Source organism: Biomphalaria glabrata, chromosome 13 (assembly GCF_947242115.1).
Source record: "Biomphalaria glabrata chromosome 13, xgBioGlab47.1, whole genome shotgun sequence".
NCBI lineage: Eukaryota > Metazoa > Mollusca > Gastropoda > Planorbidae > Biomphalaria > Biomphalaria glabrata.
Window position 1 is genome coordinate 21,637,758 of NC_074723.1, and position 15,885 is coordinate 21,653,642.

Below are 15,885 nucleotides of genomic sequence, written 5' to 3' on the forward strand. Positions count from 1 at the left end.
CGGCGGCACACTAGTGTGCCGCGGCACACAGTTTGAGAAACACTGCACTACACGCTTAGATCACCTGGTGTGATGACCTGCAGAAGGCATATGGTCTCTGGTTTCTCTGGCAGCCCGCACATTTTTCTTTCAGTCATAAATTATATATTCTAGATATCTCGATCAAGGTCATGTTTATTCATTGAACAAATCATAGATTTATTAATCCCAATAATATTTCTAATTACGATTTTGTTGTGTTCAGGGAAGAATTCTGAGAAGTTTGAGTTAAATTCATTATCATTTGCAGAACACCCCCTTTTTATTTTCTTTAACAGCTAAGAGTATAAATGTGATTGAAATGTTTTTCTATACATGAGTGGAAGCTTATTTTGATATGCCCCATCAGCCTACGATATAACAGGCTCATTATTCTCCTTTATATGAGTGTGAGTTGCCGGAGGAGATTAAAACAATAGCTTTAGAATTTAGATCTACATAGATCTATCTACATTCTACATGTTTACCGAGAATCTAAAAAACTGCCATCTGCTTTGGAAAAACGGAACAAAAATACAGGAACTTATCTAAAATTGGACATGCGCAGTCCCGAAACGTCGATTTTTTATCCAAACATAAAAACAAATTGAAATGAATTAGACTATAAACAAAAAAAAAAAAGCGTGAAAGTCTAGTAACTATTATAGATCTATGTAAGGCAGAGAGTAAATAAAATAGATGCCTAAAATAGTTCTATCTAGATCTAGATATTCTAGACTCTATCAAATTTTATTTTAATGTAGACTAAATCTAGTCTATATTATATTCTGTAATATTCACTATGTGACCTATGTCGACTATGAGACTGTCACTATGTGACTATTGACTAATCAACTAATCACTATTAACTATTTTAGTATTTAGATTCTAGATCTAGAACTAGAATAGATCTATAATCTATATATATATTATAATATATAATAATTATTATATATAATATTATAATTATAAAATATATTATTATTATAATATATTTATATATAGATATAGAATAATAGATCTATATAATTATAATATAATATTATTATTATATACTCCATAATATATTATTATAATTATATGTTATATGAATCTAGAATATAATTATTAATAGAGAGACAATATAGAGTAGAGTCTAGTCTAGACTCGACTCCAGACTCTAGTACAGTACTCAGTATGAGTAGTAGACTAGTAACTCTAGTTGATTGAATCAGATGATTGTTATTGTAAGTTTTACAAACTTTTACCCCCCCTCCCCCCCCCCCGGCCGTTAGAACTAGATTTTACTAGAATTTACTAGATCTAGACTCTAGACTAGTAGATTACTAGATCTAGAATCTACTAGTTGGTAAATTTTGTTTGTAAGAGCAAGACCATTTGAATTCAAAATAAATATATAACAACAGTGAACAGAAACTAGACTATCTAGATTCTAGTTATGTTGAGCTTACTGTGAGGTTTACATCACAATGATACCAAATTTATCTTTCTATGACATATGTAAACTTAAAGCCAGATTATGATAGATATTGAATATTGCCTCCTTCAAAAGGGATGTGACTTCTTTGCTGTTGCAACAGAGCAACACAGACGTTCTCAGCAATTAGAATTTTCTTGCTTGAAAAAGTTGCTAGATAGCCATGCACCTCTTGTCACTCGTACAGTCTCAAGCCATTTGCATCCTGGATGACAGAAGACATAAAGACTGCCAAACTTATTCGCCGACATGCCAAACGTACATTTAAAAAAAACAGGTCTGACAATACATCGACAAATATACATCATAGAAAAAAACAAGGTTAGCCTATGATTAGAGATGCAATTTAAGCTAGTCATATTCAACAAAAAATTGAAACTTCTGATTCTTCAAAGGAGTTATTTATGATCACCACTGAAATGTTAAGGGGAAGAAAATAATGAACGTTTGCCGTCATCTATTCCAGTATCTGAACTCCCTGATTCCTTCAATAGATCATGGAGTGACTTCATTTAACATCATCAGGATGAGCCCAAACTTGACAAATATACATCGTAGAAAAAAACAAGGTTAGCCTATGATTAGAGATGCAATTTAAGCTAGTCATATTCAACAAAAAATTGAAACTTCTGATTTTTCAAAGGAGTTATTTATGATCACCACTGAAATGTTAAGGGTAAGAAAATAATGAACGTTTGCCGTCATCTATTCCAGTATCTGAACTCCCTGATTCCTTCAATAGATCATGGAGTGACTTCATTTAACATCATCAGGATGAGCCCAAACTTGCCTTAATAAGCTGAGTTCCTTTTATATTTTGTGTACCTAAGTAGAGAAAAAAAAGATTTCTAACACTACTCTATAATAGAAATATTAATTATAACACTATAGTCATGGATTGTTATGGTAGTAATAATTTTTCCACTTTCCCATTTCAAAAAATTGTCTAATTTGGCATCATTTATAACTGATAACAGCATGTTAGGGTAAGTTTTTTTTAAATTTGGAGACATTTGTTGACAATGTGGTATCATTTAAAAGCTTAGGAATCCTCCTTTAAGATTATCACAAGGGTTTTTAAAAAATGAAGCAAATGTAAAAACAACAATCAACCAACTAACACCATGGGTTTGGAAGTCTAGCCATGCTGTTTCAAAACTATATAGCAGCTAGTCTAGCAATTTATAGGTCAGTAGAGTAAGGATGTCAAAGTACCTACTAAAAGTTAAAAGGTAGATCTAGATTCTAGATCTAGAAAAATAGGTAGACTAGGATTAGTAAAAATAATAGTGCGAAGGTTTCTGTCTTACCAGGTCAGAAATTCTCGGGTCAGTCTTTGAAATAGCACAACTAATTATAATGTCATTTTCTGCATTGAGTCTACTTCTGCATGTGGACTTAATAATTAACAAGTTGAAAAACCTTGTTTCGCTAAGATTTGTTCTTGGAAATGGAAGAAGATGACGCAACACATTTTCAGACTGGACGGTACATGGCAGCAAAACACTTTGGTTCATCCAGAATCGTGCAACTGATATTGAAGAGAAATCATTTTTAGCTGCATGGCTATTGATGATTTCTATAAAAATTCCTCTTGACACGTCTCTGGGACATCTTCAACTTAAACTGTGAATGTTCCACTTGCTATCTAAAAGTACCCCTGTATCCTCTAGCAATATCTCCATGTTCCTAAAATTTCACCCCCATTTATCATTATATTCAATTGACATTTGACGATCATTTCATAAATCATCATATGGTATGGTAATGTGAGCAATGTTCCTTGTGTTTATTAGAAATATTTTGAATACCAACTATTGTTCAAATATGCTTTTTACAGCACATTTGAATGAAAAAAAACCCACCTTCCAATGATGAAAAGACAAAAATCCCAAATTTCCTGAGGTCTTAGGTGACCCCTAACAATTAGTAATTCGACTTCCAAGGTGGTCGCGATCTACAGGCTAACCCCTGCTGTAGTTCTAGTTATTGTAGTGAAATAATTATGACCATACACAATCTACAAAAGAAATCTATAGATCTAGACTTGGATTTTATTGGAAAATGAAATATATATGTCATTTCTCATTATTGTCATTTAATTCAACACAGTTTACTCTGAGTTATTATACAAACCATTAAAATAAAAGACACTTAAATTCTTTTTCATCAAACACAAAATATATATATAAATATATATCTCTATATTATTCTATATATATACTATATCTAGTCTAGTTTTATACCAATGCAAATATGAAATAACATATAAATTAGATTATCTAGGAAGGGCTCAGCATGATTATTTATGATTTATATAATTAATTATTAGTATATAAACCTTTTTTTTTACAAAGCTTATTCAAATTTGAATATTATTTTTATATCTGTCTGGGTGGATTCTTTTACACTTTTTCTTCTTTCACTTGCCATTCTCAGATCAAGTTAAAAATTGCACAATTATATATAATATTATCAATTGTCAATGACAACACATGAATGAATTTAAAAAATAATCAATTAGTTAATTAATTAGTGGTAATTAATCGTGTTTCATATCTCAAAAAGGATGGGGATACAAACCTTGAAATATTGAGAGATATCGCAGCATTTAAACAGTGATCTCCCTTCACTCAATAAAAGCTTTGTTTTTTTTTTAATGTATTTTTAATATTTTGCTTTGTTTAAAAAATACAAACATCCATATAGATCTATGTGACAAGACAGTAGTGAGCCATTTTCTAAATCTAGAAAAATTGATCTAATAATAGATCTCTATATTATATAATAAGTAACACATTATGCGCCATTCATTTCATGTTGAAAAATCAATTCATTACATAAGTAGTATTTTTTACAGATAAATGTGGTAAGCCATAACAGTAATGAAAGATTGAAGAGAAGTCCAAACTACACTACATCATGAATCATGGCAATTTTTGAAGACAGCATAAGCGTGGTGGTTAGAAAGAATTAAAAAAACATGGCCAGCTCTTATCAAGACCTCCGAAGTTTCCAGCATTGTAGAAAAGATGTGGACCTTGTTTGCTTCCTTCTGCCAGAGTATTGCCCCTTGTGTCATCAATCAACCGCAACAACAGAAAGTCGTATACCTCCATATGTCTTACCATCTCCATTCTGTTCATCTGTGAACTTGAAGCGTTCTATTGTACTTAAGCCAACACATGGAGACTTCATTAGGTAATTTTTTAAAATTTAAATGAAAGTATCCTCGATTTGTTCATCTCTGAACTTGAAGCATTCTGTTTTTCTCAAACACATGGTTCATAAGCCAACACATGGTGACTTCATTAGGTTAATTTTTAAATAAAAGTAGCTCTTGAGACTTTCTAAAGAACTCACTTCATCTGAAGGTACAGTTTGATTTATTGTATACATAGATCTATGTGAAGAGTTTCATGGCAAGACAATAGATGTATATCAAGAACTTCATGTCAAGACAAGGTTTTGGTTCACAAAGTAAATCGCAATAGATTTAGGTTTAAAGGTTAATACTTCTAATAAGTTAAGATAATTTATTACATGTGGTAAAAGTTTTGTCTTTTTCTGCTAATGTTTCCACTTTTTTTTTTACAAAGCTCATATTAACTCACTCCATCTGTCTATCTGGTTGGAACATTTTTCACACAATTTCTCCCACTTCCCATTCTCTGGTTAAGTTGATAACACATGAATCAATAAAAAAAATATTTAACAAATTAGCTTATCAATTAGTGTGATTAATTAATTTTGTTTTTTATATAAAAAATGTACTGAGCTAAGGGAAGATAAGCCTTATATAGAGAATTAGGTTGTTCACTACAAATTTTAAACCAACAATAAAACTTATTCTATTTTTTTAAAAAATATTTGAGTAGCTCAAATAAATCAACCATCCATCGTGAAGGCTAAATATTGGATTCAGAGACATAGCAACTTTTTTTTTTTTTTTTAAATTACTTTGAAAAGGCAGCCCAGATACCCTTTCCCCAACTGGTCCATAAAGTGATGGATCATAGCACACAGAATATGCTACAAGCATGAAAGTTGTGCTAAACAAAACAATTAATAAAAATATTTCCTATCACACAAATTTATTATTATTAGTCTAGATTTTTCTAAAAATTAATTAAATGATTGACTGTCTTTGAAAATGATTTTTTTTTTGTTTTTAGATCTTATACAAGAGCATGTAATCTTCACATAGGTGTCACTGATGAAACAGGTAAAAAACTATTTGTAGTTTTAGAGATCTTAAGCTTTACAGGTGTACAGACATAAACCTGGTATCAGCTTTTCCATAATGGGCAACTTAAATATTTTTTTTTAATTCTCATTTAGGTCAAGTTTATGATTTTGATGAAAAAGGTTTAAATCAAAGGTCTGTTTGGTCTGAATGTCTAGCTGTTTTGACCTGCAACATGGGTCAAGCTTTTGTTTGGGATCAGACTTTAGACATGTTATCTCATCAAATTCATTTGTGGGATAATAAAAGGTTCAAGTAACTTTTTTTTGTAAGCTTTTTTTTTAATGCATTTGATTATATATGATTTTTCTATGATTAATTTACATTTATGTGTATACTGTATATAAATCAGAGTTTTTCAACCTTTGGGGCATGATGTTCCTACAAGGTGATCATTTTTCAAAAGAATAATGTATTAGTATCGTAGTTTATAAACCGTATATGAGTACATGGGTATTGATCAAGTAAAAATGACATTATTACCAATGTTTTTTCCTCTTCTTAGACATTTTATATCATTTCTGCAAGAGGCATCCGCAACATGATTGGTCTTGAGATTGAAGAATACATTTAAATAAGTCTCAGCCAACCATATTTTGTCTTTGTTGTGTTTAAACTGCTGAGTTTTTCCCAAGCACCATACTATGTTATAACTCTGGTGGTGATGTGGCTAGGGGTAATTGTGTGTGTGTAATCAGCTGACTCAAATTACACAGGCCAGCACTAGAAAAATAAATTGTTGAGCAACACTGATATATACCATATCACATCATAACATAAAAGTTTGTTTTTTTCATGTTTTTTTCCCCCTCCCAAATTTTTTTTTTTTCAGATATCATGAAAATCAATGGAACTGCTTTGATTTTGTTCTGACCTTCTTGTCACATCTTGACCACTCTGACCAAATTGGACCAGCACCATTGTCAAAAGAGGAATTTTGTGAGAACTTTTTAGTGAAAAAGACCAAGAAAGCAGAGCAGTATATTCACCTCTACAGGCTAGCATCACAAAATGGTTGTGTGACTGTCCCCAAGAAACCACCATGATTGATGCCAGTTATGTTATCATTGTGCTTAATCTTATTCAATTACCCCATATTTATGGGAGAAAAATGTAAGGACTTAAAAATGTTCTGCTCACATATCACTGTGAAAATGTATAAAAATTGTATCTTGTTCCACCTTCTGAGCTAACAGAATACCAAAAATTAGCAAAAATATGAGTTGTTGTCTGTAACTGACAAATCAGCTGTTTATTAGGAGGCCATATTAGTTAACAACAACAGTTAAAAAAGGGACGTTACTCCCCAAAACTGAGTAGCATAACCTAAATGATTCACATACTAACATTCTTTCCTTAATAGAGCTATAAAATATTAACTTAAAAAATAATCTTAATAATTAACATAAAATATAATAAAACATTAATTTTTTAAATTATAATTATAAAAGCTAAAGATAAATTAAATTTCTTAATCTAATATAAAAAAATAAAGATAATAAATTAAACTTGATAGTTTCACATATAATCTGATTCCACAAATGGCAAGGATAATTAAAATCAGACACTGGAGCTCTTAGAATATAATGTACATTCTTTTCTAAAATTGTTTTTTTTTTTAGTGCCAGTCCTAGTTGATTTATTATGTATAAGTGTATCTGACTGGGTTGTGTTGCTTCTTGATGACATATAGTCTAACAATTTAGTCTATCAGTATCAGTTTCAAACATTTGCATCCTAAACAAAAATTGTTCCTTGGTTGAATGTGCTCTCTGTTGCAAATATAATATCCTCCATTTTATCCCTTGCTTTTATAAGATCAGAAAGTTGTTCTGTAATTATATTATTCCAAGATACTCTCCTGCCTCTTATGGGTTTCTATAATATATTGATTGCTCTAGATGGAAAATCATGAGTTTGTTTGTTTAATGTCTCTTTACTGGTCCTTTATATTTCACTTGCATAATTGTTGCAGCCTTATGTCCATAGCCAGTATGTATTGTTTGATATTAATGACTTCAAATTCTTTTGGAAACACTTTGGAGCTGGACTAAGTCCAGTGCCTTCACCAGGAGTGTTTCTAAGCTCCAGCAATGCTTCATCGTTCATCCCTATTCTGATTGGTCAGTATTATCAAATTTTTCACAATTTTTAAATCGGCTTCAAATTTAATTAGCTCTTGGATAACCAAGATCTGCTTTAATATGAGCAACACTCCATCCCTTGGTAAATTCATAGAATACATTTGAAGTAAATTGTGAACTTCTGTAGTGCTCCAACCAAGACTTATCAATCTCATGCAAGTCCAAACAGCTGTTCGGCTTCTCAGATGCTCTCCAAATAATTGAATACTATCCTTATTGTCACTACTTCTATCTTATTGTCACTCGTCTCTAAGCTTGTCCTATTTTCTTATTCAAACTTTAAACAAATGTAACATATGGAATACATTTAAATGCACAAAAATCTTACAAAGAAAATCATCAAATGAGCTTTTCTGCCAACCTGCCAATCTCCAGTCAGACTTAAACTGTTCTTATGTTTCTATTCAAACCATAGCACTCTGTCTACTGTGTGCCTCTTCTGCCCTACCTAATGTTCAGAACTACCTGAGTTTACATTAGCATGCCAAAAATTATTCTGTCTACTTTGATTAGGGAACCCATTTTTTCTTCTTTCTTTACTATCCCAATAGCTTTTCTGTTATTTCTCATTAGGAATTGCAATTTCTCACTCACTTGCTTTATGTTCAAATTTAGCTCAATTAAAACATCATAGTGGTTCACTTCTTTTTCTTAATGCTGCGCACCATGCCTCTAGCATTATTATATTTAAACCTTTGTTTAGCTTGCCAACTATCTACCTCACTTTGGGAACTGTTCTTAACCCCTACTACTTTTCCCATAACATTTCCAGTCATTGCATTACACTCAATAATTTCGCCTTTCATTAACTGAATCTTCTTGGTGTATCAAAGAAAATCTTTTTTATTCTAACAAATCACTTCTAATTACCACTGTCTCATGAACCAACTGAACCGGCTTTTATTCTTCACTTTCCATAAAAAAATACTTTATTGGGTCTGCCTTCAGTTCTATGATGATTAACTGCCATTTTACACTGAGCTGCCTCATGACCCTTTCCTCTACAGTTGAAACATATTACATCTCTCCTGATCTGTTTGGGGATTTTTCCTCCTTGTTAGCGCTTCTATTTCTTTCCTTGCTATCTTGTTTATATCTGTCACCGTATTATGTTCTGACACTATTACTGGTGAGGTTTATGGATGTAGGCACGGTGACATTGGGTTCATATTATGAATGTTAAGATAAACACTTCATGCGATCATACTTCACTTGCAAATGAGGAAATAACTCCTTGTATAGCAGACGCAAGTAATACGTTTAATATATACAACAACACCACATAGGGAATATGATACACAATTCAAGAATAATCAGTAGTAATCCTTTATAGAACACTTGGCAAATAAAAACAGTAACTGGTACAAGTCTCAATTGCTTTATAATAATAACTCCATAGTGGCTGCTTACAATAACTGACTTCTACTAACTCTTACTCATACATACTGTTCTTACTGCCTGTATCAACTGACTGCTTCAAAGCAATTCTATCAACTGACTATCACCAACTCACTGCCCTAAACTCTGGTTAAATAGTGGTTTAAAGTGTTCACCTTACTTGTGAATACCATTCATAATATTAAAATGGGGTATACACTAAATGGCACCAACTTTGAGGTGGTGACAATATCCTACAAAATCAGTCTGTTTTTTATCCTGATTAGATAGAGATTTGTTTGGTTAGGCATTCTTATATGTTCTCATTATCTCTACTATATCATCAATCACTGTAGGTCTTCTTTTTTTTTTATAAAGAATTGCAGTTGAGAGTGGCATTTGTTAACATAATTGTCAATTAATATAAAATTACGCAGTTCTTAATAAATTTGCCCGACCTTTTTGCACATCACCCATTTTGAAAAAAAATCTTTATCTACATTAATTGCAGTTTGAGGATTAGTTGTGTTAAATATTATATCCTGAATGTGGAGGCAGAATGTCCATACACATTTAACAATTCTTTCTTCAGCACTTAATAACTATCTGGTTGTCTGTGATTATTATTATGGCATATGGTTAGGGCCTAACAACCATTCTGCCCCATTTACCTTAAAACTAGATAGTTAAGATTCAAATCTCTTTACAAAATCATCTTTCTCTTCTTCAAATGCTGGAAATTTTTTCTCTAAGCAAAATTGGTTCCCTTGACTCCCCCTATTACTGTTATTTAGATAAGGATTTGTATGCTCTGCCTCCAAGCGCATTTTCTCTTTAGCCAACCATAGCTATCTTTCCACATCTTTCCTGGTTATCCTATCTTGTACCTCTACATCCTTATCCCATTTTTCTTCTTCCTCCCTCCTTAACTTATCCTTTTTTTCTTCTTCCTTCCTCTTTAGCTTATCTTTTTCCTTTCTAAATGTATCCATTTTTTCCATCCTCAACTGATCCTCTTTCCTTCTATATTCTCTGCTCCATATCATCCCATAATTATTTTCCCTTTAACTTAAAATTAGTTTTTCCATCTTACGTAATTATCTTCCTCAGCTTTTCTCTTGGCTGTCTCCATAGCTGTAGCTATGTTTATTACTGTCAAGAATGTTAAGGTGGCCTCTTGAGTCTTCTTTGTATGCTAACATCTCTTAAAAATGCCACAAACAAATCTGTCTCTTGGAGAGCTGGGCCAAAATTGTAGTGCTCCAACAGAGCTTTCATTGCTGTTATGAATTCATTTATTGTCCTCATTGTCTTCCTGAATTTTATTATGGAATTTGAATCGTTCCATAATCTATTGAGGAGGGCTATAATAATTGTTTAATAACTTACTTACATTATTATTTGTACAACTTTGTGATGGGTAACTCTGCAGAAGCCAACAACCTTAAATAGAGCAGGCGCCTATTGAGGCTAGAAAAATAGCTGTCTTTTTTCTTTTTTCCCCATGGAGTGCAGTTAGCAGTAAAATAGACACCTAACCTTTCTATATACCGTAGTTTGTAAAAGTTTCTGTACCATCTATGAAAGTGTCTAGTTTTCCCCTATTTGTCACCAGTTGTGGTGTTGTGAGCATTAGACCTAAAACAAATATGCCAGCATCAAGCAAAACTTTTAATTTAAAATTTGAACTTAATTAAAGCTAATATAAAACTTGATTAAACACTGAAAAAGAAATTTTAAAAATGTATGCTTGACACAAAATGTAAAAATACATGTACAACAGAAAAGAAAAAGAAATAAATGAAATGTTTTAAGTTGTATCTCAATTATTTATTCAAAACTATTATCTTAGAACTTTTGACTGGGGTTTAAAAAAAAATGTTGGACACAAGCAAAAATGGCATTTAATAAAAATGTAAATGCGCCTATAAGAGTAAAAATAAATCCATTAAATCTAAAAGCAAAACCTAGTTATCAACAAATCAGTGTGCTTAATGAACATAGCTTCTTTGAAAGAAAATACAAAATAAATTTAAAGACAATGTTAATTATAAATCTATAAATTTACATATTCAGAACTTACAATCTCCCCCATACTTGCATTTATTAACATACATCAAGGATACAATACAATATTAAAGTACAATAAAATAAAAAAAAAACACAAGCAAAATTTAATAATTTTTTTGAACTAAAGAAAAAAAAATATTTATACGTTATCAAAAAGTCATATGAATTATTTAAAAAAAAAAAATTATCTACAACATCAAATAAAATTTTTTTAAAAAAATTTAATATCAAAAGCTGAAAAATTCATATTATCACACTTGAGTTGTCTCTCTAATAGCATCTTTAAAAACAAAAAAGGAAGATTATGAAAATAATTTTTTTGCATATACAAATACTCATAAAAAAGAATTGACAAGGAAATTTGAAGCTAAAGCCTCAATGAATCTAATACTGTAAAGTAATACAATTGTTTTGACATAATTTAATACAAATGATTTTAATAAAATTGCCATATCTGTCTCCATTCTTCTACCTCAACCACCGTGCCTGTCACTTGCATTCCTAAGGTAAACTTTGATGCAAGAAAATATTTCTTCATCTGTGCTTGCTTCATAGTTTTTTTTGTGTGTTGAACAAAAGCTGAAACAAACAAAAATATTTTTTTTTTTTTAAATTTTATGACTTATCTCGGAAGTCATTAAAATATTTTGCAGGCATCCTGCCTAGAGAAGAAGCAATGTCATCAGCTATTTTATGTGAGAAAATTTCTACTGCTTATTAGATACAGGTATTTACTTAAAAAATTAGTGTTTAAATTATAAACTAAAATAATACTTATACTCATAATAGACTAAGCAATTCTTTACAAAGAGTTATTACTTTTTCTAATTAACTGACAAAATATAGCACACTAGATGAGTATTACACTGACCTGCAATTCCAATGCGAAGTTGACAATGTCGGAACCCTCTCCTTGCCACTCCGTTCCCTTTCCAGCCTGGTTTTCCTGCCCAATGGAAATCACATTGCATTGTTGTTGTCATCACATAGTCCAAAATTTTTTTATTACATGCTTCAAATTTATGCCATCAAAATGTGACAAAATATTTTTAAAACCATTTTCTAGTCTTGACTCCCCCGAAGAACTTAGTCTTTAAGAAACTTTGGTGGTAAAGATGCTGTGGCTTTTATTAACCATTTTTTTTTAATGGCTTGAGTTTCTTCATCTGAGCTTGAGAAAGTCCTCTTTTTCATTCTGGAGCAAAATAAATACATACTTTTACACACACACAAATATATAGACTATAAGTGTCTAATAAACTATTGATGGATTCTCTAAAAGCGAGACATTGCTTATAATAATTCATTCCATTAAGCATTATTTGGGCTGCTTTTCAAAATCATGCATTCTTTAAATGTTACAAGAGCTAAATTTTTATTTTCTTTATATGTTCTGCATTATATTTGTGTCTTTTCAGAATCAATATGACCCTAATCATTTAATCCTTTTGTAACCCGGTAATGTCTTTATTTATTTATTTCAAAAACAACCGACATTGACCATAAACTGCAGAATAAAGTGACTCGAAATACAAAAGCCATTGACGATGAAAGTATTTCAACGTTCAACTTTGGTAATGATTATCACGATTGTATTTTGGAGTTATCTGCATTCTCCCCACAATCATCTGACAGACGGATTCAGAGGTGCCTACAAATTTACCCAACACACCAACAGGTCAAAATGAAGCAACTCAGCGCTGAATATTTTTATTGAGTTTAATACAAAATACAATGACATGAAATACATCACATTAAGGTAATGTTTCTCAAACATATCCGGGTGGCAATCCCCTAGATTTGAGCCCCCCTTTGAAGCTGGGGACTTGAGGAGCGATGTAGGCTCCCACAGTTTGAGGTCTGTGAGTTTTTTAAAAGAATGTAATGAAAAATAAAAGAAACTTAGCCATAATCATAACACAATTTTTAGGTTTTATTTTTCATTTATATTAATTTAACGCTATGTATAGAATCCAAAATTACATAATGAAATTTCATTAAAACGAATCTGGGTTCTTTTTGGGTTTTTTTTGGGAGGGGGGGGGTTAGATATCGTTTTACCTACATAATTTTGTCAAAAAGTTCTTCCTGGAGATAGAAATGAAGGTGTTGCAGGTACTATTGGATGCCTAAAATTATTATTCTAAATAATATTTGTTGTGATGTCGTTTCCAGCAAAAAAATATTTTATATTACAGTAGAAGTGGTTGGTCTGCTGGAAATATGAATTAAGTGTATGTCTAAATGAATGCCAGCGAAGTATTAGGGTAAAGTGGGGCTAAAGGCCCGGCCCCTCTGTAGACTTAAAGCTAGGTTACTCATCTATCTGTAGCTTAAATTTATTTTTCAAGTAGTGCAATATGTCTATTATAGTTTGTTTTAAAAGTGATTTTGTGTCAAAGCATTTAAAACAATTATTCATGAAATTTAAAAAGTCTTACCCCAAAACCTTATATATTTTTATATTTATGTGTATAAATTCATACATGTAATTTTGTTTTCAAATAATTTAATTTGTAAACAAGATTTATAAAAGATAATTTATTACAAAATTATGCTGAAGCAAAATTAATGAAAATTAAGAACCTTTAAGATTATTTAATTCAGCGTTTTTCATCTGAATGCATCTTAATGTATTTGTGTATGTAATTATGTAAATATATGAATTTTTGTTTTTAACTAAATTTAGCTTGTAGTAAACAAGATAAATGATAAAAACAAATAAAAATGTAACAAACAAATTTGAAAAGTATAAGTGAAATAATTATACATGTAATCTGAGTTAGTTATTCATCTTCACAGCTGATGCAAAAAAAAAAAAAAATGATCCCACAAATTTTTCTTCTATGCCTTGGCTGCTATTATGGAACCAAGGATGACAATTGAGACATTCAAAACCAACTTTGTCCACTAGTTTCTTCATACTAAGTCTCCAAGGAGCTACTACAATGAGTAACAGAGCTTCTAAGGTTTTGTGGCAATGGTACCCAGCCAACAAAATTATGTACCAGCTGTCATTAGGGTTGGGTTTTACAAATGCTTCAACCATTTTAAAAAGAACTAGTTCCTGCGCCTTTGAAATCCCAGTTTTATCCATATTCCAGATTTTTTTTTCTGTATTAAAATTATGAGAATTAAGAAGATTCGTTTATCTATATTGAAGAAATCATTCACTTGTGGTCTGTTGAACCCGACGTCTTGAAATGGAGAAAGCCTCGAGAGGTTTGCTGTAGGCGTCTATTTAAAAACCTGTAAAGCCGGATCTCTTCCAGACATTTTGGCTTCAGTGTTTAATCAGTGCGTAATGCATAATTTTGTAGCGAAGTCGTAGGCTAATTTACGGACGGCAATAGTGCTTAGTCCGAAAAGGGATTGTTCCATTTTATTTGCCTAATGCTTTCCAATTCCTTCTCTTTGCTAAAGTTACTTCTATAACGGTCAAGTAGAATAGATACAGGCTTTAAACTTTGGCGCCTCTGTGTCGCCTTCATGTTTTGTATGCAATGTTGAAGTTTTGTGAGACTCTTTTTTTTAAATCGCATCCCACCAGCGATAGCTGCTAAAACTTCTGTTAGGTTTTGTTGTCCATATGAGCCCCTTTGGAGACGCGGTGGCTGAGCGGTAAAGCCCTTGGCTTCCGAACAGGGGGTCCCGGGTTCGAATCTGGTGAAGACAGTTTTTTTTTTTTAATTTCGGTATCTTTGGGTGCCTTTATTATGGGAAGTTATTGTAATATCTCGAAGCTAATTACTACAACCTTTTTTTTTGTTTTACTTGATGTGTAATTATGAGTATCATCTCGAATTTAATTTCCTACAAGTAAGTTATTTATTTAAGGCGTACATCACTTGACTATATATATGTGTGTGTGTGAGGGCGTGTATTTAGCTTTGTGAGTGTGGAGGTGTTGAAAGGGAACTAGTATTATTGTTACCTTCGGATTTTCTTTTTGTAATCGTGCACTTTATTTTATAAATATGTTATCATTGCAAAGATTATCATTAGGATAAAATAAATATTAACAATGGATTACATTTGTTCATTCTTCGTTTTGTTTTTATTTTTTATTTTTTTTTCTTCATTCAATTAGATCTACTACTATTGTAATTACAACCACTTGATAACTCACTCCAAGCTTTAAAGAGTTTCATTATTTAATTGATCACTAATTTGCTCTTTTATATTTAAATTTATGGAGTCACATAGGGGTGATATAACAGGACCTAAAGTAAAAAAAAAAAATTATTACATTTAATGAATCAGGACATAAATCTCGAGCTATAACAAATTCTTAAGCATATGAAACAATTGTCACAACAAATATGTAGGCATACATATAATTACAAAACTTATTTTGCAAGTTAAACATAGTTCACTCACACAAACAGATCGGGTCTAAATCAAGGAAATCCTATGCCGAACTGGGAGTCGACCCCTTAATAAGATTGTGGAAGAGCGTCGCATGAGGTTTGCGGGACATGTTCGTCGACAAAATGAATTACGCATACTAAGAGTTGCGGTGACATGGAGGCCATTACGAGGAACGCGCAAAC

General features: G+C 31.5%; 1 protein-coding gene across 8 annotated transcripts; it reads left to right on the top strand.

Annotated features, from left to right (window-relative positions):
* Positions 1-561: 561 nt before the first annotated feature.
* LOC106057397 (MKRN2 opposite strand protein-like) lies at positions 562-15,361 on the top strand. Of its 8 annotated transcripts, none has more exons than XM_056007913.1 (7): positions 562-692; positions 1,571-1,816; positions 1,962-2,064; positions 2,210-4,696; positions 5,671-5,720; positions 5,837-5,990; positions 6,574-15,361. In XM_056007913.1, the coding sequence occupies exons 4-7, from the start codon at positions 4,479-4,481 to the stop codon at positions 6,785-6,787; spliced, it is 636 nt and encodes a 211-aa protein (XP_055863888.1). In that variant the 5' UTR covers positions 562-692; positions 1,571-1,816; positions 1,962-2,064; positions 2,210-4,478; the 3' UTR covers positions 6,788-15,361. The 8 variants fall into 8 exon arrangements, 7 of the variants coding, with proteins under 7 accessions (XP_055863888.1, XP_055863890.1, XP_055863887.1 ...); XR_008774302.1 differs by lacking the exon at positions 1,571-1,816 and having other exon boundaries at positions 583-692; positions 6,574-6,854; positions 11,986-15,361; XM_056007915.1 differs by lacking the exon at positions 1,571-1,816 and having other exon boundaries at positions 583-692; positions 2,210-2,293; positions 4,356-4,696.
* Positions 15,362-15,885: the final 524 nt, after the last annotated feature.

Bases quoted from the DNA above. Each gene is read 5' to 3' on its own strand.
- LOC106057397 (XM_056007913.1), top strand. From the start codon at position 4,479: ATGGCCAGCTCTTATCAAGACCTCCGAAGTTTCCAGCATTGTAGAAAA. The intron at 4,697-5,670 runs GTAATTTTTTAA...TTTTGTTTTTAG, and splicing joins ACACATGGAGACTTCATTAG to ATCTTATACAAGAGCATGTA. The intron at 5,721-5,836 runs GTAAAAAACTAT...ATTCTCATTTAG, and splicing joins AGGTGTCACTGATGAAACAG to GTCAAGTTTATGATTTTGAT.